The sequence below is a fragment of the Xyrauchen texanus genome, chromosome 23 (genome assembly GCF_025860055.1).
Source record: "Xyrauchen texanus isolate HMW12.3.18 chromosome 23, RBS_HiC_50CHRs, whole genome shotgun sequence".
Lineage (NCBI taxonomy): Eukaryota > Metazoa > Chordata > Actinopteri > Cypriniformes > Catostomidae > Xyrauchen > Xyrauchen texanus.
Window position 1 is genome coordinate 32,092,807 of NC_068298.1, and position 23,763 is coordinate 32,116,569.

Below are 23,763 nucleotides of genomic sequence, written 5' to 3' on the forward strand. Positions count from 1 at the left end.
TATATGTCTATGTGCATATGTATTTATGTGTGTGCGTGCATGCATGTGTGATGTTTGTGCGAGCGTGTCTTTGTGTGTACGCAGCTGTTGTCAAGCCATCTTAAGTTTAAAGAGGAAAGAAAAAAAAGCTTGCTGGGCTAGGAAATCCCCTGCACTAGACCAACATCCCAGTCACTATTGATGATGCCTGCAATAGCAGTAGCATATTGAAATTCACAACAAAACATATATATGATCATAATGATATTTTCGATTGTGTGTGAACAGTAGTGCATGCAGAAGTAAAGACAAAATGCACATATGCATAATGCCACGGTTGACAAAAGGTTACTAACCTAAACAACATGAGAACAGATTTTGCATTGCTAGGTGCAGTTTCAGCTGACTTTGCAGTGACTGCATGCAGTTTTGATTTGAAGAAATGAACTCTTGGCATCACTAAAATGATCCATTCAGACATTTAGCACAGTGCCCGTTGTGCAGGTAACCACAATGTTACATTTTAGTTGCTTTACAGTGGTTGAAATACTACAAAAATGTGCAATTGTGCTGCTTTTTATTCACTTTTTTTTTTTTCAGTTGAATGCTTTCTAAGTTTCAGCTGTGTCAGGGGACAAAAGGTGGTTAGTTATTTATAGAGTTAAATTGAACTAGAGGACAAATGCACATAGGTTGATGGTGTTCAATCCAATAACAGCTACGGCATTAGGAACAGTCAAAACGCACTAGATTTAGAATATAAGTGTTGTCTGGCAACACTTAGCAAAGCAGACTCAAGTTCCTGGATGCATACCAGGTCCCACTTTTGAGCTGAAAATATCAGGCCCTTTCACTATGTGGGAATTCCCCCTTCTGTTTAAAAACACAGCAAACACTTCCCCCATTGCCACCAGTTTTCTTAAAAAACGCCTCTCGGACACAAGTATAATGTGTAGGTGAGTAATTTTACCATGTTTTTATTGAACATTGTCTTCTTCCATTATTTGCTAATATACATAATGTGCTCTTTGCTTTTATAAACTTGTAAAATTGGGAATTAAAGTAGGAAATCAGTACATTTGTATTTTCCGGAGGCTGTGACTACAGAAATGAAGGGAATTTGTTTTTGATAATGATGTAGTACTTTTTTTAAAGGAATTTTAATAAAAGTAGCTTTTACTAAAAGGTGTAGGCCTATATGTTTTCAATTCAAACAATAAGTTGATTTAATCAGCATGAATGTATCACTTTCTATACAGACGACACTTTCAAAATCATACCAATTTCAAGCTGTGTTTGATTTTCATTCAACTTAATACATTTTTTATTTGTGGATAATTGAAAAAATGCAAGTGCATTTGTTTATTCATGACATTTTTGATGCTTGATTGTTGACCACTTACAGCACAACACATAATTTTTTAAACACTAAAACTAAAGTTATATTCCAAGTGTTTTAGTGTATTATTTTTGGACAGGTAACCAATCAGAATTTTGCATAAAGATAAAGATCATATATATTGGATTGTGTAATGTGTCACAGAATGTAGTATTTGTGTGATGTCTTTAATACACAATGATACATTTCCACAAGATGTCACCAGGGTATGAATAGCAGGGTATGAATTACGGTAGAGGATGTTATGGGGTAATCTTTATGTTTTATGGTAATGGCAGCATAATCAAATGTTGTTGTTTTTGTGAAAAGGAAGGTTATTCTGTGCTTAAACAGCGTTTTAATGATGGGAACTGAATTCATATTAGGATTACAGGACAAAAGGTTAAAGATAACTGTAGTCTGGCTAGGTAGACCCTTTTGTTATTTATTAAAGGATTTAGATACACATTGCTTTTCTGCAATGTTGGTACAGCAAATGTAAAGAATTTCTACCCATTGTAACATTAGGGATATGTCCAAATGAATAAAGGAAAGTGATAATCACGTATATACAGTACGTTTTGAAAGTAGATTTGTTATGATTAATAAATAATTATCCTAAAGTTCCCTGTCAGCAGCGATTTCTGTTTTGCGATAATGGTATCAATGAAGAAATGCTAAAAATCACAAATCTTGTGTTGTTTTTATTTAGTTAAACCAAGTTAGATGTGGAAATTGACTTTAAAACACACAGTATATGCTACACATTTCCTAATACATTCATTAAGCCTTTGGAACAATTTCAAACAACACTACACTGTCTAACCTGTTGACCTAAAAAAATGTGCTTCGTGTGGTAACATCTAAATTAACTTGTTTGATCCATGTCAAAATTTTTAGTTACACTTAATCAACCTGAATACATTATGTTATACCAACAGAAGTCATTTAAAGGGTTAGATATGGTAGAAAAAGCTTCTTAAGCTTAGTGTATTGTGGCATCAATAGACTACAAGTCTCATATCTTAATAAATGAATCATGCTGGAGTATCATGCCCACCTATGTGTAATGTTTATGTTCAGCATTCCTAAGATGTTTATGATGAACAAACAGTACAGACATTTGCTTGTAGTTTGTGAATTTCTGGGAGGAAAGCTTCCTGGATTAGCCAACAATGATAACTCTTCTGTTACCCAATTCAACGCCTCGTCCCCATTATCTGATTCCTTTGTGAATTTCATAATTTCTTCATGTAGCAACTTGGACATATTCTTCTATGATAAAAATGACTTTCAATTTTTATTCAAACTAAAACAGTGTCCAGAACAGCTCTAGTTTTCTGAAGTACTTATTAACGTTTTAAAGACAACTCACTCAAACTCAGTATATCAGGGACCCCTGATTAACTATTAACTTTGGTTTAGTTGTTTAACGTAACGATTGAAGGCGCAGCTACATTTACCCTCCTAGAATGCATATGTGGGTCAAATTATTGTTTTTTTCAATTTTGTGTGTGTTTTGTGTGTGTATTGCTCCAAGGGGACTATCACTGTAATAAGTGCACTGTAAATCACAATGGATAAAGGCATCTGCTAAATGGAAGCTTCTTTTTATTTTATTTCTAAAGATAAATCTGAACATTAACATTATATTCAATATTGCCCATATGTAATAAAATATATTAATTGTATTTTTTATATATATAGAAAAGGGGGCATATTTACCCACATATGTACATTTTGAATATTTATTCATACTCCCCTTCATTGTAAAAATAGCAAAAGCAAACTAAAGCTAAAGTAAATTTTCTGTGTTAAAATACCTTCTCCCACCCTAGCTCAATACACATGAAACAACTAAATGTAAGCCATTCATAGGTTTTTTCTCTGACACTGTAAACACTGTTTCCGTGGCACTTTACAATTGCTCTGTTTTTTTTTTTTTGAGCGACCGATCCCAACAATGATACTCAACCAATTATATGAACTGGGGGCAGGACTATCTCTTTGTAGTCCCCCCCCTTCCTGCCCAGTAGGTGGCGATATGCACGAAGAATGTGAATTGTCAAAAACAAAAGAAGAATGTGGTAGTAAAAGTGGAGACAAGCACTTAAATATCGATCTGTTTCTATCTACACCTATACCACTTCGGAAGACATGGATTTAACTACTGGAGTCTTGTGGATTACTTTTATGTTTCCTTTATGTGTTTTTTGAGCTTCAAATTTCCAGACACCATTCACCTGTAGTGAATGGACCAAAAGAGCTGAGATATTTTTATAAAAATCTTTGTTTGTGTTCTGCGGAAGAAAGAAAGCCATACACATCTGGGATGGCATGGGGTGAGTAAATGATGAGAGAGTTTTCATTTTGGGTGAAGTATCCCTTTAACATTACAGTACCTCGTAAATATGTAGCTCATTTTGTATTTATGTACTGTTGCTTTAAAAACGTTAATTCGGTTCGAAAGGCTCCTCGTCGGCATTGGTCCTTTCGCCTGCCAGACACACATGAGTTGCATTCGTATACTTTAGCGTATCGGGACATTTAAAAAGCATTACAAATTCTGTGGGGTATATGTTTTCCACAACTATGTATGAACTTGAACGGTTAGGGCAATGATGCGTGCAGTCCACACATACAAGACGTTTGCCAAAAGTACAAGTGGACAGGAATTGAACAGTAGGAGTCTTTTAAAATGCCATTAAAAAGTTAATGTTACATCACACCAACGTGCAGCCATACCTGAAAAATGGAAATTTATTTTAAATAGTATACCGTTATAGTCACTGAAGTAGCACAGCCTCCATAATATTAAAAAGAACTCATTCGAGAACGCATATGTTGCTGTTCAGCGCGAGTGAACGCGCCTCTGTTTACATCTGTGCGCGGGGTGGAATTTCCCGGCGCTCGTCGCGAACCACTTCCGCAAACCTCCGGCCGATCAAAGACGCGTCTCCGTCAAGGTACAGAAAGAATATCAACAAAGCAAATAGAAAAATACTGCAAATTACAACCGTTGCCGTGCCACCACTCCGTTTGTTTCTTTCCTAGGGCAGCATTGAGTGCATTTAGGTGGAGGTTATGGCTTTAGGGAAGGCTAGCGAAAAGGCTTTTGTCTGCTGGCGTGGTAAACAGATCACCTGCTGGTAGCTGGATGCTAAGCTAATTGGATCATATATTGTTTGAAAGTTAGTCATTTATTTAGAATACAATACACGTTGGCGTTGACCTTGTGTGGGTAGGGGGTTTCGGCTCGTGGTTCTAATAAAGGCTCAATGTTGTCATAATGTGTGTGTCTGAGATCGGATTGTAAAGCGAAGACACAAATTGTGTTGTGGGCTATTACAGATTAACCCGACCATTTAGATAAGGTTTCCTCTTGTGTAAGATCACCTATCAGCGTGATGTTGACAGCACTAGGGTTGTTTAAAGACGTCTTGTCATGGAAAGGAAAGTGAAAGGGTTTGGCTGATCTGGGTGGTTGGGAGTACAGAGTTCAGTTGCTGTTGTCAAGGTAGGTGGCTCTTTTTGATTGTGTCCTGGTGGCACTGGATCATTTATTTATTTGTTTGGTTTCTGCTTTGAGCTATGACTAGGTTTAAATCTCCAGAGCTAGTGTATTGATGTTCTGATTGCATATTTGTGAGTTCCTGTGTCTTTCCCTGGTTGAATGACTCTTCGAAATCTAGTGGGACATTTATGAAGTCTCTACTTCAGCTTCTGCTGAGATGTCCACTGTTTTAGAATGTCTCCTAAAATGACGCATTTTAGTTCCGATATTGAAGTCGAGCATTCAAAGCATCAGGACTTGAAATAGCCAAAGAGAAGTCCCCAAAATGCCATTATTCAAATGCCTCGCTTTGACTTGCAAATCAACAATCTTTACACACATTCATGCTGCCTGTTGATGTTACTGTGGTAATCTGAGTTTTGCTTAACCTTCCTTTACAGTACACACACACTGATCATCTGATTTCTTTGTTTTAGTACAGTGAAACATGTTTGGTAAGTGACTGTGTGACCGATGGAAGGAAAAGGGCCTTATCGCATCTATGATCCTGGTGGGAGCGATTGCCAGGTCAAAGACGAGGCCAGCAGCCTGAGCTACAGACAGCTGCTAGAGGAGAACAGCACATTGAGGGAGAGAATGAAGGGTTTGAAAAGTTTAGGTGAGGGATCCATTGCTGCTGTTGTCCACTGATCCGTTTGAATGCTTTTGAGAATGGAAAACTTAATGAATCAGACTGGTTTTGGGCCATGAAGAATGGTTTGGGTCAACTGTCTCGATGTGTGTTACCAGTATTCAACAAATTCAAACACATTATGTAACAATTATCTTATTGTACTCAAAAGTAAAAGAGACACAACTCAAATATGAAAATGAAAATTCTGTCGCCATTACCCCACCCTTGTGTTGTTCCAAACTCTTAATACTTTCTTCTGTGGAATGCAACAGAAGATTTAAAGCACAATTTTACCCACTTTCATTGCATTGCTTTTCCATGAATAGTGACCAAGGCTGACATTTTGCTGTACATCTCCTTTTGTGTTCCACAGATATATGTCATACAGGTTTTGGAAAACATGAGGGTAGGTAAATGATCACTGAATTTAAATTATTAGGTAAACTGTCACTTTAAAATGCCTCTTTGGGCATAAACATGAGCTGTGATCTGTTATTGCCAAATAGAAGCAATTTAGGTTGTCTACAGTTAAATGCCTTAAATATTGCTCATCTGAGTCATCTCAAGATGAAACTCCTCTATTAGTTCAAGTGTAACACATGATTCTAAATTGGACTCGCAGGCTATTTCAACTTTAAAGAAAAAAATGAAGCATTTGACAAAGATGCCAGAGACGTGTAATGTAATGCATTCTTTTTGCCTGTGACTGATAGGAGACCTGTTAGAGGATTCTCAGACGGAGGCAGCGAAGCTTCGGAAGAGGGTGGAAGAGCTGGTGAGGAATAACGAAGCTCTAAAGTCATCCACGACCAGCTTTGCCTCCAGTCTGTCCATGGGTGCACCTGTTCAGACAGAGACACAAGGTACAGTTTAACGTTATCCCAGATTCTGATTGAGTGAGGTCTGTGGCAGGAATGACCTGTTTTGTAAAGCATTTCTTTTATGATTGTGGCTACTTTAGGTCATGGCAAACATCACGGTAATCCTACAATAGACAGGCAAGAATCACGAGACTGCTTAACTGGAAATATTTTACAACCACAGGCAACTGTAAGCACTTCTACAGACATGATACATTTGACATGCATAATGCTGAATCTTTATTATATCTATATTTTTATTGTTATGAGTGTATGTGTTAGGATGTTATGTGACGTGTTTATGTAACTAAATGGTTCATATTGTGTGTTACTGTTACTGTACATACCTTTTATATTATCATTATAGCTTTGTTACATGATGTGAATATTTTATATGGTTTCACAATATCTTGTAAAATGTTTTAATGAGAATGTAACTTCCAGTTTTGTGAATAGCGGGCCATTTTTCCTCTTACATGAGCGGTAAACTATACTTTGTATAGAAAGTGTTGCAACGCTGTGAATTCTTCTGTTTACAGGAAAGTTCGTCGGAGTTTGAAGTGGTGAATATGGAAGAGAAAATCATCTCTGAAACCCAAACGGTGAGTTTTAGGGATGTTAGGAAATCATGGGCAGCTGCACTCATCAAATGGCACGTGTGTGAAATTGGCTTGTGATTTGCTGCATTAGTGCTCTGTTTTGAACTTTCCAAATTCTATCGTATGTGTCTGGGCACACCAGTCAGGTGACACACATTCCAGTCATTGTGGTTGCTCAGCTGTTTCTCACTGCGTTTCCTTATCAGGGATCCTTGTGTTTGAATGAATAAACATATTTGTATGAGGCTGTTCCCAGGATGACTCGGGGTGGAAACTCCAGGATTTAGTTAGTAAGCAGATAGACTGCAAAACTCATGTGTGTCTCAGTTTATGGAATATTTTTTGGGTAAAGTCACAGAAGTTTGTTTACAAGTATATCTTGAAATATCATTGTAGAGGCATTTGAGGATTTTCTCTTTCACCCTGTGGTTTCATAGCACTCTTCCGAAGTATCAAACTTAAAGCATAGATGACGATATTAGGGGAGCCGATAAATCTGCCCAGTAATTGGAATTATATGCCAACGTTTTTTTTTAGGGAAGAAGGTTTAGGTGGTATTTATGTACAGTGCTTTGTAATGCAGCCTGGAGTGATGCACCTGCCCCAGGAGAACGTGGAACTGGCGAGTCAACTCCAGCGACTGGAGAGTTCTTTCAGTGTGTTTGCTGAAGAGTCCAACCCAAATCAGCTGCTGGCTCACCTAGGCCGCATGGCTGTGGAGTTCCACCACCTCTCATCCAAAGTCCAGAAGAATGAACAGAGAACATCTCTCTTACAGGTAAGTCTTCAATGCCCAGTTTTTGACTGATATGGTATTTTTTTTTTTTTATGGCCGATATCAGTTAGAGCAGGGTGGCCAATGGCCAATACAATTCCTTTATACAAATTAGAGTTCATGTTTGAAAACTGTAAAGGTTGTCTCTCGATTTTGTATCTGACACTAGGTGAAATGACCACTTAATTGACCAATGATGTAAACAGCCAATTAATCTGCCGATATGTGTGATATGTTGTCTATTACAACCAAAGATTCCATCTAGGCCTCTGATTCAGCAATAATTTGTATTGCTGGAAATAATTAAGATTAACATTGTTTCTAAATGCATAACGTGCTATGTATTGTTCGTTCTTATCTCTAGACACTTTGTGAACAGCTAAGACAGGAAAACAACGAGCTTAGGAAAAAAATGGAGGAGGACCTTCAGTATTGCAACATAGATTTGGAACAGCTAAGGTAATTAATTCATATGGTTTACTGTAGAGTTTTCTTGATTTCTGTTTATCAAATATTTGTTTTTTACTCATTGAAGACCTCAAGAATTGACTTAAAGCACAAAAAACAAAGCCCGGATTCTTTTGTGTGAATCTGTGAAACTATTCAATGTGAGTAAGCCATGAGAACAGCATCAGGGGCCACAGTATTTCCTGCTTTGCTGGAACTGAGGGGTCATTCCAGATAATGCTCTTTTCCTGTTCCCATCATGAAGAATTGTGTTTATCAGAATGCTGCTCAGTGTTCCTCACCTCTGGTTTTGGTTCTGTATAATATGGACAGACTGGAGAACCTGAAACTGAAGGAGAAGGTTTGCGGAGGCGGCCAGGCAGCCCCGACTGAGCAGCCGAGCCCGAAAGAGGAGCCAGTGAAAGAGGACGCTGCAAAAACCAAGGTGGAAATGACCATGACTCAGCAGGTGTGCACTTATTTCCATGAGCCTATGTATCTCAGGTGACATCACTGTAGAATTCCTGGTGCCTTTCTAAGTTTGGGTTGGGTATTTTCTTTTACTTTAATTTCCCTCTCAGTCCGGTGATGTTGAGGATAGTTGCTTTTTTGTTTTATTGGCTTTTTCTGTGGGAGTTCTTCAAAAAGAACAGATGTGTAAATTGCTCTCCAGTTTCTAAATTGAGAAGCTTCTTATTTGAGTCACTCTTGCCACCTAAATTAGTTTTGGGAATACCACCTTGGCTCTGAATAGTGTCCTTCCTTAATGGTCTTTCAGTTTAAGTTCCTCATTTGTGGACTTTTTTTTTTTTTTACAATATGACTAAATACAGAAAAAAAGAACCATTCATATTAAGGGTCATTTTGTCTTACGTTCTTACACAGCCTCAGGATTGCAAGTGTGACAGGAAAATTCTGGTGTCCTTTGGTTGGTCATAGTTTCATCACTGTAATTGATCAAGTGATACCAGTATTCAGTCTAGCTGTGCTGTTTTATGACATTTAAATGGGAAGATCATTCAGAATGACTTTCAGTTCTGTGGAAAGGATGTAGGATGGATACTTATGTGATAATCATTCATGATTTATTGGTTCCTTTTCTATTTGACTGATCAAGAAATTGGCTAATTATTAAACTGTAGTGTCTCTAGGTTTATTGTTTCTAAAGATTTCATTCACTCTTCCTCCATATAAAAGAATAAGTGTTGTGATGGTACCAGAATATCAGTGTATGTAGGGGTGGGTAAAAATATCGATTTTGTTAGATATCGATTCTTAAATTCGAAGATCAATCTTTCAGTGTGCAACACTACTACAATGAGAGGAAATCACTTGAATTTGCAACCAGATTTCATGCAATGTGACTAAAATCTCTATCTTTGGTAACTGGCTGGTATCCACCAGTAATTGTGTAGTTTATGCATGAATTGTTCAGCAGAGAGATCCTTTCACTGCATGTTGAGAGTATAAGGTGCTCCGTGTAACGTATGTCCAAAGACAAGACCCACGCAACCCATTTGTCATTGATTAATGTCTATTTTAATACCCTTTCTGTTCTCTTCAGTCAGTTGTCGATCAAAAATAAACATTTAATTCTATTCAAACATAGCACAAATGAGTCCTCTACAGAAATGCCGGTTTGTTAAAGAGACAGTAACATATCAATGAAAATACTTGTAAATAGTACAAATTATGCTATTAATCAATGTAAAAAGAAAATATATATATATGAAACATAATGTCTTATTGCTTGAATAAATGGATTTAAAAAACAATAAAAAGCGTAAATGTGACCCAAATTAATTATTAATATTTCCATAATGTACCTAGTTAGAAGGTCCCCGTATAATTAAAAGCATTAGCTGGGAGAGAATTTCTTTCATATGTAAATAAAGTGGGCATTATAACTAAAAAATAAACCCATATGAATCCATGTCGAATTGAATCGGAATCGAATCATGAAATCTGTACCAAAACCCATCCTAGTCTAAAACAATACCGGTTTTATTTCACAATTCTTAATATTCCAGTTTTAATACCACAGCCAAATCTAATGTGTTGTTAAATAAATTCAATAAGTTTAATATTAACCAGTTAATTAAAAACAATGGCATGTGGCCTATGGAGTTATTTGACAATTTACACACACAGACGCTAGGTGTGAACAGTGCATATGCACAAATACTCTCGAGGGTTCAAAGTGGCCGCCTGTAAGTTAAACGGCACTCGTGCTCCAAATTTAGTAAAGTCTTTCTTTACTAAAAAAAAAAAAGGTGTAGTTACTTTATAGTTACAAGTTTTGTATTAACTTGCCTAAAACATAAGCAAATGGGTACAAATACACTGACATTTGTTTCTATATTCACAGTCAGTTAAAGCTGTGGAAAAAACACCATCAAAGACCCTCGATCCAGAGGTTTACGAGAAGAAGATCAAGCTTCTGGAGAAACAGAGGAGAGATGTAAGAATTCTATGGAGGTCCCATGCTTTCTTCATACTGGCCTTTAAAGCAGTCATAATTTCCCATCTGTTTGAACTGTGATGTGTAAGCTGTAGTTTTTGACCTTTTTCAGGTTCTGGAGGTGAACAAGCAGTGGGACATTCAGTGGAATTCTATGAAGTCACAGTTTGAGCAAAAGGTACATCACAACATATACACTATAATCTATAAATATCTTCCAGTTGGTCTTGTAACCTTTGTGGCTTACATTATTGCTAGTAAGCATGACATAAAGAATGAGTTCACCAACCAAAGTGGTTCATGTGAATGGAGGTGGGAGATCATAGCATATGAATCACATCATTGTGAAGTTCTTGTGTAAAGCGCAGGACACAGACGGGCACTTTTAATGCATTTGGGTGGCAGTGGAAACGCTGTCGGGTCATAGGAAAGGAAAGAAGCTCTGTGACTGTCAGTGTTGCACAGCAGACCACAGGCCCCTCCTGTCACACCTCTGGTAGAATTTCCCTCACCTCGCTCGTACCCACTGTCTTCCTGTTGTGGCTCGCCAGTGGGGCCGGCCAAGGATGTACAGCCGCGTGATCTCACGGCTCAGAGATGGTGATGCCTGTTGCATCTCTGCATCTGCTCAGCTTGATAGAGGAGAGAAAAAAGAATAAAAGCTGTTTCTCTACACACTTCCCCTGTCGTCACTGGGGATTGTGTTAAAACTCAAAGCAATGGAACAAATGCCACTGTGACATTTATTTCAGTTTTTGCCATTACTTTGTTTGCTTTTTAAGATTTTATCATTCTTGCTGCCGTAAAAGGCATCACATGACTATTAAACTGAGTTGCTGTCCTTTATCATACATCTCCCAATAATGGACAAAATTAGATGTTTTAATGAATGCCGTGACAATTCCTTCAAACAATATATTCATTAAGACATCTCCTTTTAGTGACTAACATTTTGACAATGTTAGTTACTACATTTTCATTGCACGGCAGTGTTAATATACAGTGTTTTTCCCTGACACAATCCTGCACTAGTTTTGATGGCCTTTGTTGTTTTCTCAAAATGTTATATGAACAGATGTATCTTGTGAGTCTTTAACACTTTATGACCCCTTATTTCTCTCTTACTTTTGTCTGCCAGATTACAGACCTGCGGCAGCGGCTCGCTGACTCTCAGAAGGCCATACTTGAGCTTGAAGCAGAACGTGAGCAGAAACAGAGAGACTATGACAAAAAACTCCTCCTCGCCAAGTCGAAGATCGACAATGTGCAGGTACAGCGTAGTCTTAGCCTACAGCCTGTGTACTGACAGTCTAATGAATATCGCATGCGATAATGGCAAGGAATATTGCAATTTGGCGAGCTCTAATCTGATTGGCTGACTTTATGCAGACAAAATCCATTTTACAAGGTAACTAATAACTGGATCTAGCTAGATATCAAAACAATAATTTGAATAAACTTTTTCCATGGTAGTCTATTACTGTGGTTTAATCTATTTAAATGGCATGTAAAATGAAGCAAACTGCCATTGGTTTCTTAATATGTCAGACAGATGTTCTCTTTCTGTCTAAGTGAGCGGTTCTTGGCCAGAATAAGCTGTAGACCAGACTTTATGACACTAATCAGTCTAGACTATGTGCACCACATCCTCCTCCATCAATAAACCCATTTGACTTGTATTTGCAACCCCACAGAGCTCAATGTGGCTCTTAAGGGCTTCATGTAGTCATTCAGTGCTTTCGGTTTTCTCTTGGGAAGCACCAGTCTTTCCCACCAACTGACCATCATGTAACATTCTGAGTATACAGTGAAGGTTTCCCTTCACACCCCGCAAGGGACAGTCAATTATACCACAAATAACCTACCTTGTATTGTGAGTTTTTTTAAGTGTCTTTATAGACTGTGTCATATGACGACTGGTTTCATTTTCACATCAATGGTCTCCTCTGCATGTCAATGCTCTCATGGGTTTTAGTTTATTTATATGTTTCAGACAATAGTGCTTTATCAAATATGATTGTCTTTAGATGTTCCATAGGGAAGGCCTTGATGCAGAACAGCAATAATTTTCTGAAGGCCAAAATACTGTGTACAAAACTTGTATGTATGTATGTGTCCTGTAAATTAGGTCCTCCAATAAATGGTGTCATGACATTACCTATAACTATATAGAAAGTAGATTAAAAAAAAAAACAGAGTGACTGCTTTTCTCTACTGGCTAACCAGTGCTTTTATGTTCGTTTTCTCATAGGGTGAGAAGGAATGCCTTACCTCAGAGACATGCGAGTTGAAACAAAAGGTGCACTACCTGCAGGACCAGTTGCTACCACTTACTAAACAAAGAGAATACCAGGAAAAAGAGATCCAGCGGCTCAACAGGGTCAGTTGCCAGAAATACACTCTCTCTCTCACACACATTAGACTTCCTAGCTATATATTTGGGACTTCCCATTGACTGCTGTTGTTCTTTAATAGTAGAGGCCAACCGAAAGTGGAATTTGCCCATTTTGATAACTTGGGTGGTGAAAAAACTGATAATCATTTAATCAGCCTATGGTTTTTAATACCGAGTTATTGAATGGCCTTTCTTTACTGTAAAAGTTTACATACATAGAGGCTTCATGAGTCAAAAATGTGTAAAATCTCAATTGTGTGTTTGTTGTGCAACCAAAATCCCAATAATAACCAGAAAAATGAAGATTAGGTGCATAACGCAGACTTTTAATTATAAACAAGCCTGGAATATACCAGGGACTTATTTTGCAATGTCTGTGCTTTCTGCTCATAAAAGCACACAAACAAACAAAACATGCACTCTTACGATCATCTGCAATGTATTACAATAGAATTACTATAAAGTAAACATTGTCAATTGTCACATTTGTCCTTTTTATAGCATTTTGCATTAATGATTTTGGATTAGTCCATAAACAGTGATGGTGACAGAATCTTGGGTTTATTACAATGCTCTGTATGTAAATATTTACCAAAATAAGCTTTTTGTAGGCTATACAGTATATTCATCAGATGTAGGATATACAGTATATTCATCATTTTTGCTTATGAGTATGTCCCTAAAAGAAAAAAGTTTTGTTTTCAGATTTAGCCATTTGGGGACATTTTTCAGTAATTTTGACCTTTTAAAGCATTGCTAGGTCAGAAACAAGAGCACACACATATGTATATCTACCTATCAAACTAGGGAAATGACATGGATTTCTGTAGTGTTTATATAGTTGATTCTAATCACTGCAGACTAAACCAAACCTTTCCCTACCCTAAAAAAAAGTCCTTTTGAATGTTTAGAATTTAAAGAATATATACAGTATTTGCTTCTGTTGAGGACATCCCCAGATGTTCCTAAAGGGAGGTTTTGTCCCTCCTCCATGCTTACATGCGCACACACATGCACTCAGACACTCACACTATGTAGATCACAAACATTCTTGCTGTGGCAAAAACAGTGGTTTATTTTTACACTGTTTAATTCACCCATATGGCATTATAAAGGAAATATTGCAATGTATTATGTACGTAGTAATTTGTGTGAGCATATGTCAGTTCTGACCTAAAGTATTGTTTGTTTTTAGGCATTAGAGGAAGCATTGAACCTTCAGTCTCCCTCTTCCACCCAGCCTGGCATAAATCTGGGAGAGGGTGTGGCTAATCTGAGACAGCAGGAGCTGCACACACAGATAGCCGTACTGAAAGAGCAGGTACTAACACACAGAGACCTCGTAGCAGTCAAAAACAATGGCCCCAAAAAAGTATTTGCACACATATGCCACTCTTAAGAATGTATGAATTGAATTAGCATTTTTCAAATGAAAATTTTTACTGGTTGATTCTCAAACACAACTCAGAACAAAGCAAAATATACAGCACATGCATCATTATCCCCTTAACCTCCATTAATTCCCTATCCACCTTCCAGTCCCAAACCCCACCCCAACCCCCAAAAAGCATTCCTGTGGTCCAAGCCTGAGTATACACACATAAACCTGAAGAGAGAGAAAAAAGTTTCTCTCCACATGACCCTCACCGAGAGCCTTCTAGAAAGGTCAAGTATTTGTCCCATTTCTTACCATATGCATCTAATCTGCCAAACTGTTTGGATGACATCTTCGAATGCCATCACCCTGCCGAATTCGGTGAACCATTAGCTCCCTTTTTCTCCCCAATTTGGAATGCCCAATTTCCAATGCGCTCTGAGTCCTCATGGTGGCATAATGACTTGTCTCAATCTGGGTGGTGGAGGACAAATCTCAGTCGCCTCCGCGTCTGAGACAGCCAACCCGTGCATCTTATCAAGCGGCTTGTTGAGCGCGTTACCAAGGAGACATAGCGCGTGTGGAGGCTTCATGCTATTCTCCACGGCATCCACACACAACTCACCATGCGTCCCACTGAGGGCGACCACAAGGAGGTTACCCCATGTGACTACCCTCCAAAGCAACCGGGCCAATTTGGTTGCTTAGGAGACCTGGCTGGGGTCACTCAGCATGCCCTGGGATTTGATCTCCAGGGGTGGTAGTCAGGTAGTCTTTACTTGCTGAGCTACCAGGCCCTCCTGGTGAACCATTCTTGAAATAAGGGTGTGCCAATTGACTTCCATCCTCAAAGAATTATTTGTCTGCCAATCATTACACTAGTTTGTCACCTACTTAATTAACGCCCCATCACCCAATATACATAGTCTGGGCAGAATTGAATTAGCATTAAATACCAATATATTTAATGTAATACATTTTTCTTGTAATAAATTTAAAATCTAACAAGCTTTCTTAAAAATAAATGCTATTTAGTTTGATGTTTTGTTGTCTAATGCAAAGACTGATATTAAGAATGCAAATACTTTATGGGGTAAATAATTTGTTTGGTGGACACACTGCAGACTCTCTGTAGAAGATATATACTGTTCAACATAAAGACAAAAAGTTTAATGCTTTTTCCTCAAACTTAGTGGATTATGTCCACAGTTAATGTGCTGAACTACACCTGTGATTACTGTGCTGTGACATCTTTGTAAACTTGAGGGGAACTGACCTAGAGGTCTATGCGGGACTGTTTTTTTTCCATCCCACTCCTGCAAGTTTCTATCCCGCACTTGAACGCTCCCACTGAATTTTACTCTGTTAACCTGCTAACTGCAGGTTATTTTTTCTGTTACTGCTATTATCAAATGATGAAATGATGTCATTCTGACTTGCCTGAGGTTGGTTTATTAAGACTAAATTGACAATTTTCCAGTCTGAATTTCACATCCTTTCACCCAGTGTGTCCACGCTTTGTCAGTCTTCTAAAGCCATGTTCATTTTTGACTACCTGCATAATATCTTATTATTAAATAATTAGATGCACATGCTATATTCCAATTTTACGCATATTTTCTGTTTATTGTTATCAAAAATAAATTAGTTGTAAAATAAAACTATTATTATTATTGTTGTTTTCATTAAATAATAAAAAGAAGTCCATATCAGATTTTTCAGGCTATTCTCTGACCACCTGCCTCTGTCCACTTCTCGGAAATTGAATCCTGTGCCGCAAGAAATCAAATCAGGGCCTGCGGGAGTTTTGCGAGAATGAAGACTTCTAAACTGACTTCACACAGCCACTAAAATGATCTTGGGACCAGTTAGTTGAAAGTAATTGTAAAGTCATCAAATGATCAAAATAGCATAATTTATTTGCAGATGCCCCTCATTGAAGTTTAAGTGTGGCTTATGTGTCCAAATATTTCTTAGGGACACTGTGTACACTGGTATGGAATGGTGCCCTGCTGTGGTCATACACATACACATGTAGTGTACACAGACTAAATTTGTCATTGTGTCAGAGCTTTTCTCAGTGGTTCTCTAGGAGTTGAGGTTTCACTCATTGAAACTCTCATTCATTGATTTTGCAATCCATTTACCTCATTTGTCAAACACGCTTTGAAAGAAATGAGTCTGTGAAGGTTCCATAGTGAGTCGTACAGTTTGCTTAAGGCTAGATAGCTTCCTGCAGCCTTACAGTCTGCTGAAGTGCACCAATGGCTGCTCAGATCTTCTTACTATAGTTATGCATCCTCATCGAATGGCTTTTCTCAGGTCAAGATATTTGAAGAAGACTTCCGGAAGGAGAGGAGCGACAGAGAGAGGATGAATGAAGAGAAAGAAGATCTGAGGCGGCAGGTGGAGAGGCTACAGGGTCAAATGACTAATCTGACTAATCAGGTGGGCAGCTGTAGAGTGTCAAGTCATTTTTATTTGTATAGCACATCTCAACACACATTTCAAAGCAGCTTTACAAAATCATTCTCTTATAGAAAAAGAAGTTATGTCATGTCTTAAAGTCCTCAATGTGTAGTTTAATTGAATAACTTAAAAAAAAATATTTGTCTTTAGGCCCCAGTGTCAGAATTAACTAATGAAATTACTCCAGAGAAAAGCCAATTAGTCGATAATGAATGTCTCTGTTTCTCAGCTTCATCAAGCACAGAATGAGTGTCAGAGAGAGCGTTCTGACAGGTGTAAACTGGAGAGACTGCAGAAGCAGCTAAAGCAGGTAACTCAAACTGCCACATTAGCGCAACCTTGTGGTGGAAAGCACAGTAGTCCACAACAATTTCTGACTTATAACAGATTTCAGCTATTTGTTTTTTGGCTTAATGTTCAAGTCATACCTTATCTTATAAATAAAAAAGTTAAATATTTCTATAATTTATATAGAAACTATATTGGAATTTTAGTACAGTGGAAAACTTTTAAGCAGATGTCAAAAATGTATATAGAGGATGTTTTCAAAAATACCGCCATGAATAATTTGTATGTATCAATTAACTTCAGAAAAAGTGCTGTAAAAAAACTACATTTTTGTCAACGCCCTATGTTAAGATGCATTTTTAAAAGAAACTCTTGACAACATGTTAACGCAGCAATCATGTAAATATTCAAATACGTCCATCTAGTGCATGCTTGCATTGAGAAATGGTTAAACAATAGCATGAAGAGGTTCTGTGTGCATGGCCCCTAAGGTGAAGAAAAATCTCATTCTCAGTGCTTAAATACAGTCTGGCCAATGATTTCCTTGTTTTTTTTGTTTTGTTATAAAACTGGTTAAATAAACCAAAACTACCATGATACTTTCTACAATTATACGTAAGTTTGGTAGGTTCCCTAAACTGATGACAAGTAGAACTCATTTTGATTCTGTTTTCCGATGTTTTGGAGGGGCAACAGGAGAGGAGGACATCCGATCCCACATCTGGCACTGCCAATGGCCCCATGAGCCCTCCATACTGCGGCCCGTTTGTTCATGTGGGCCATCAGGGTCTAGAAGGATGGCCCATTCACTTCCCCCCCAGGATGCCTAACATCAGTACGGCGCCCGGCAGGGACTTCCAGCCTGTTAACCCAGTAAGCCTGAGTTCAGCCCTTTTATTTTTTTTTTATCCATGTGTATGTGGTACATGCATGAGATGTTTAATTGCTGAATTTCGTCTGAGCTTTAACGCTGGGCTTTTGTGTGTTAAGAGTTACGTTCCTCCACAGTTTTTGATGTTATCAAGTAGCCTATATTAGATACAGTCATGGTATAAGATCTCTCTCTTTCTGTCAGAAGATACCAAAAATCAGAGTTTTGTCTGATATACAAAACTAATCAATATTTAAACATTCTTATGTTAACTCTTTTACCAGCCCAAGAGGCTGAAAGGGAAGAGCAGGAGACGAAGTGATGGTAAAATGAGCTGAGGTTATTGACAGTTTATAATCGTGCTCAAGTGGAATTGCTACTGTAATTGTTCCGTACAGTTGTCAGAACCGTTCGGCCCGATGGTGGAAAAGGGGCTTTTGATGTTGGCTTGACTGACAGATAAAACAAGTTTTAAATGGATAGTTCACCCAAAAATGAACATTCTCATCATTTACTCACCCTCATACCATCCCAGATGTGTTTGACTTTCTTCAGCAGAACACAAAGATTTTTACAAGAATATCTCTGCTTTGTAGGTCCATACAAGGCAAGAGAATGGTGACCAAAACTTTAAATCACCCAAAAAAAGAGATTAAGTCAGCATAAAAGTAATCCATACAACTCCAGTGGTTTAATGGATAGATAGATAGATAGATAGATAGATAGATAGCAATTTAAAGCAGATTAAAGTAATTAAAGGAATTAGATTAAAGGAATATTCTGGGTTCAATACAAGTTAAGATCAATCGACAGCATTTGTGGAATAAAGTTGATTACCACAAAATTCATTTTGACTCATCCCTCCTTTTTTTTTTTTTTTTTTTTTTATAAAACATAATGGAACAAATATTTGGTCACCTATACCTACATAAATTTCATTGATGGAAATTCATGTCTGATCATACAATAATGGGTCTGTTAACATCACATGAAGTTGTAAACACAATACATTTTTCCCAGTATCGCAAATCATCCCTCCTTAAAAAAAAAGTTTTGGTGAGGCACTTACAATGGAATGAATGGGGGCCAATTTTTAAACATTAATATACTCACTCTTTCAAAAGTTTAGCCACAAGACAAAAATGATATGCATGTAAATGTGATTTTAGTGTGAACAAATCACTTGCTAACCTTTTCTGTGTAATGTTATAGCCAATTTTAATTTTGTTACCATGACGATGTAGTCAACAAACCCTAAAACGACAATAAAAATGTAAATTTAAACAACTTTACAGCTTAAATAATACACAAGTTTAAACAGAAGTATTAATGTGTGATTTTGTAAAATTGTAAGTGTCGCTTTTTAGTGTTTAAACCCTCTAAAATTTGGCTGCATTAATTGTCATTGTCCCCATTTACTTCTATTGTAAATGCCTCACTGTAACCTTGATCTTTGCTTTTTTAATTTTTTTAAGAAAATTAGGAAAGAGTCAAAATTAATTTTGTGGTATCAACATTATGCCACAAATGCTGTCGATTGAGCTTAACTTGAATTGAACCCGGAAGGGTTGTATTTATTCCTAAAGGCTTTATGTGGGTTTGTTTTGAGTTAAATTTTTGACAGTTGGAGATTGAATTAACGAGCATTCCATTTGCCATTTTGAATATTCCATCAATCTAAATCAGTGTGATTTTTTTAGTTTTTTGATTGTCTGCAGTGCATAAACTGTGTGTCTGATCATAGCACATGAAGTCAGACTAGACTGAAGGTCTGTGCCAAGTTTGGTGGATGTTGCTTGAGAAAACTTTGAGGAGTTAGTGTTTGAAATGTGGTCTCAATTTTGAAAAAAATCCTAAACGATGTGTGCAGAGTAACAATATATTCTTCACCCATACCAGTCACATTTTTAAATGGGGATATTTCTTTATTTTTTTTAATTAAAGCTGTTAATTAGTAATGGGAACATTTCTTGTTTATGCTGAGTTTGCTCACTTCACATCCTGGAACTGACACTATTGTACCATTCCAGCACTTTAAAGTGGTTAACAGCTTTACCACGCTGTGGTATGAGATATATGTGGCTATGTTCATTTCTACAAAAAGGTAGAGCATGTCTTCGATATGCAGAAGTGGACAGAGACCAAAACCATTGTCTTTTGGCAGCTTCTGTACACATCTTTGTAATGTAAAGATTTATTTTTTCTTTTGTGTTTAGGGCTTTCCCTGGCAGTCATCCTTCCCGCAGCCACGTGGTTCTAGAGTACAAGCAGACACAGCAAGACCACCTCCAGAAAATGCAGGTATTTACTTGATTCTGTGTGTCTTTTCTGCACTCCTACAGCCATTCGTCACACAGGTCCATTCTGTTTTGCACCACAATCTCTGTGACCCAGTTATCATCATTCTGTCTGAATCAGTGTGCTTCAGTGGAGGCAGTACAAATGCTGACGACAATGAGAACCATGACAGAAAAAAATTTAATGGCAATAGCTTCCAATTTCACAATGATTGTACAAGGTCTACGCAGTTCAGTTTCAGTTTGATTCCCTCTCTTATTATTGGTATCAATTGAAGTCAGCATGAAATAAAATAAATGTCCCTGGTTATATTGTTCATGATTCATCAGTGCAGATTATGTGAACAATATAAAGAAAGACTTTAATCAAAATATATACATTTTCCCTGCCACTGAAATGGCTTTTCTGTTAACATAACCAAGGTCATGTCATAATTGTAGCCAATAATATCATAGCCTAACATTGAACAGACCAATTAAATGGATGAAATCAATTTCTCGCTGAAGTTTCTCTTTCAATTGGAAAGACGTCACATTACAGAATACTTTGTGTTGCAAATGTAATTTCAGTTTGACATTTAAACATGATTTATAAATGAAGGTTCTCAACTCGTCTTTTTTATGCTGGCAGAAATGGGAGCGACTGGATTTGGGAAAAGGGAGCGCCAGAACATAGATCCTGGAAAGCACTAAAGACATACTCTTTCCTGGAATGTCTCCCGACTAGTAGCATGATGCAGTTTATTTTCATTTGGCATGGTGTGAACTATTGTTTTTTTTCCCCCCCTACTGTGTACATGTATATATCTACCACTGAGACAAAAGTTGTTTATATACTTAAGTTTTATAATCCTGTTTGTGAAACACTGTTCTGGCAAATTAGGAATATATACATTAATTATTTTTCCTTTTTATGATTGAATTTGAAATGATCCACTTTATATAATTCTATGCAGGAATTGAAGTCAGTTATTTAATGGATAAAATTATTGAACATAATTTTTAAACAATATACCTGTAGAGGTGCGTAAGGGAGAAAAAACAAAATCTACACCAATTCATTGAATGAAAATCACGTTATAAGTTTATATTTATTACAATGTGATTCAGTAACGCATCAGAATATAATGTTTTGGTAGTTGTAAATAGACTGAATGATTCGTAAAAGCAAGCTTTAGAATATTGAGCCTTTCATCAACAAAGACAATTGTAGGGACAACCTGAGAAAAGTTTAAAATTTAGCAACTCTATAGGTGAATTGTCTTGAAAATGTCCAACACTTAGATTGACTGATCTGAATCGTGAATCATTCATTGGCTGTAGTTGTGATGGTCACGCACAGTTGCATGTGTCCACATCATTTATTGAAGTCATGTACAACACCTGTCAAACCTTTTTATCTATTAGATTATGCTCGTCAGAGTTCTGGGATCACTTCAATAAGTGCTTCAGATGGCTTGTTGATCTTTCAAATGCTTATGATTGTAATTTAAATAATAATTGATCGAGAAGGGCCTTTATCAGGTCCTAGTCAATGGATGCCAGAAGTAACGTGATAGATTTGCTAATTTTGTTCAAGATTCAGTGTTCAAATATTATTCCCAGTGTGCAAATGGAAGTGATAAGTTATTTATAATCTATTGTTTTGACAACTGAGTGTGGTTTATTGTCTTATGTAATGTTATCTTTTGTGTATTGTTTTGTGTCTCCCTTTACATATTGTAGCTACTGGAAGCTTATAAGATGTGCGTTTGCGCGTTTGTGCATGCACACAGTCACCGGAAGCGGGCCAGAATAAATGCTAAATTAATGGTATCACATCAGTGCCGCCCACTTTCATTGGTCTCACTCTTGATTTAGGCTGAGCATCAGGAGAGGAAATAACCAAATCATCACAAGACTGATTAGCAAAGGTTCCAATGTCACACTCATAAACGTAATATGTTTGGAACTAGATGATCAGGGTAAGAATCATGTCCTTTCTTCTTTACAGTCATCTGCCACCATGAAGGCTGTTTGTCCACATGTGTACAATGTTTTCAACTGCATTGACCAATGCTTTGAACCAAATGGAAAACAATTTGTATGCTCGCAAAATTTTCCCAATGGCAAGCAATTAATTTGCATTCAAACAATGATTTTTGTCATGTAAGTGTAAAAATAAAAAAGGCAGACTTTTCATTTATTAATATATGGTTGAGTTACATGTGTGTTTTTAAAATGAAACTGAAATGTCTGTGAGCAGAATTGCACTCTGAGATTTGTGCTTTATTTACTCGTGCTCATAATGTGCTGGTTGGCAGTCTTGTGCTTTTTTTTCTGACTTTTTTTCCTTCAGTGGGTGAAAGCAGATCTTATGTGAAACTTTTGTAATTGATTAGTATAATAAATATATTCTATCTGTCTAATCCTGTGTGAGAGCTATAATATTTTGTGTGTGTGGTGAGGTGACCACATAATCATTTGTATTACTTATTTTTATTAGCCATTTCACACAGAAAAACAAAAATGTTTAGGAACTATAGGCCTGTATTTATAATATTATGAATAAAATGTGCGTTATTTGGAAGAAAGTCGAGTGTGACTGACTTTAGCCCACTAATTTCATTAGAGTATTGCTCTGTTATACAGTGGACCCCCCCAGTCAGTCACCCAGAGGTGAACTATCCCCTGCCTGCTGCGCCCCTTTCCCCTTCTCACACACGGCACCTTCTCAGCACGCAGGGGCGCCAATTTGCCAATTCCCCACACAGTGAAATGACAGATAATAGAAAACCTCTATGTAGAAAACCGCTTCGCGGCGCAGAGGATTTTTGTATTTTTTTTTTTATTAACTGCTCGTGCCGCCCCCCATGTGACATGAAAAAAACGCCGCCCCGGGCGAATGCCCGGTTCGCCCGTGCCTAAAACCGCTACTGACTGTAGTTATACCATCGCTAATTGCATTAAAACTATGATTTCTGCCAAAAGCATGGTTACTACAATATTACTATAGTATGATCTACACACAAGCGATGCCGAGCTGCGGGAATGAGTGTGATCGACAGACTCCGCATCAACCCCGTCTCTGCATTCCCCGAGATTCACAGTGACAAAAATCACTGCTTGAAATCAACATTTATATTAATTTGTATTTATTATTTTTAGTAGTATTAAAGGAAATATTATGAATGGAAACAGGAAATCAGATGGGAAAGAGAGTGTGACAAAACGTAGATTCGAATCAAGATTGCTAGGACAACAGTACACATTCACACCAACTTAATACCCACACCACTGCAGCAACACCTGTTGTCAGGTCTGTAGTAATGTAATATTATACATGCACAGACATAAATGAAAATACTGTTTCAGCAGATATTAATATCAGAAATACCAGGAG

At 37.3% G+C, this 23,763-nt stretch overlaps 1 protein-coding gene across 4 annotated transcripts; it reads left to right on the plus strand.

Annotated features, from left to right (window-relative positions):
• Positions 1–849: 849 nt before the first annotated feature.
• LOC127617294 (TNFAIP3-interacting protein 1-like) lies at positions 850–22,789 on the plus strand. Of its 4 annotated transcripts, none has more exons than XM_052089253.1 (19): positions 850–935; positions 5,348–5,529; positions 5,918–5,950; positions 6,258–6,407; positions 6,506–6,594; positions 6,944–7,006; positions 7,587–7,781; positions 8,143–8,237; positions 8,559–8,694; positions 10,594–10,686; positions 10,799–10,864; positions 11,825–11,956; positions 12,938–13,066; positions 14,277–14,402; positions 16,779–16,904; positions 17,155–17,235; positions 17,901–18,086; positions 20,301–20,385; positions 21,013–22,789. In XM_052089253.1, exons 2-19 carry the CDS (start codon positions 5,385–5,387, stop codon positions 21,072–21,074), a joined length of 1,992 nt encoding a protein of 663 aa, XP_051945213.1. In that variant the 5' UTR covers positions 850–935; positions 5,348–5,384; the 3' UTR covers positions 21,075–22,789. The 4 variants fall into 4 exon arrangements, with proteins under 4 accessions (XP_051945213.1, XP_051945212.1, XP_051945215.1 ...); XM_052089252.1 differs by lacking the exon at positions 850–935 and adding an exon at positions 4,185–4,323; XM_052089254.1 differs by lacking the exon at positions 850–935 and adding an exon at positions 4,724–4,874.
• Positions 22,790–23,763: the final 974 nt, after the last annotated feature.

Coding starts and splice junctions, on each gene's coding strand:
- LOC127617294 (XM_052089253.1), top strand. CDS start 5,385: ATGGAAGGAAAAGGGCCTTATCGCATCTATGATCCTGGTGGGAGCGAT. Junction 7,007..7,586: donor TCATCTCTGAAACCCAAACG/GTGAGTTTTAGG, acceptor TTTGTAATGCAG/CCTGGAGTGATGCACCTGCC. Junction 18,087..20,300: donor ACTTCCAGCCTGTTAACCCA/GTAAGCCTGAGT, acceptor TTTTGTGTTTAG/GGCTTTCCCTGGCAGTCATC.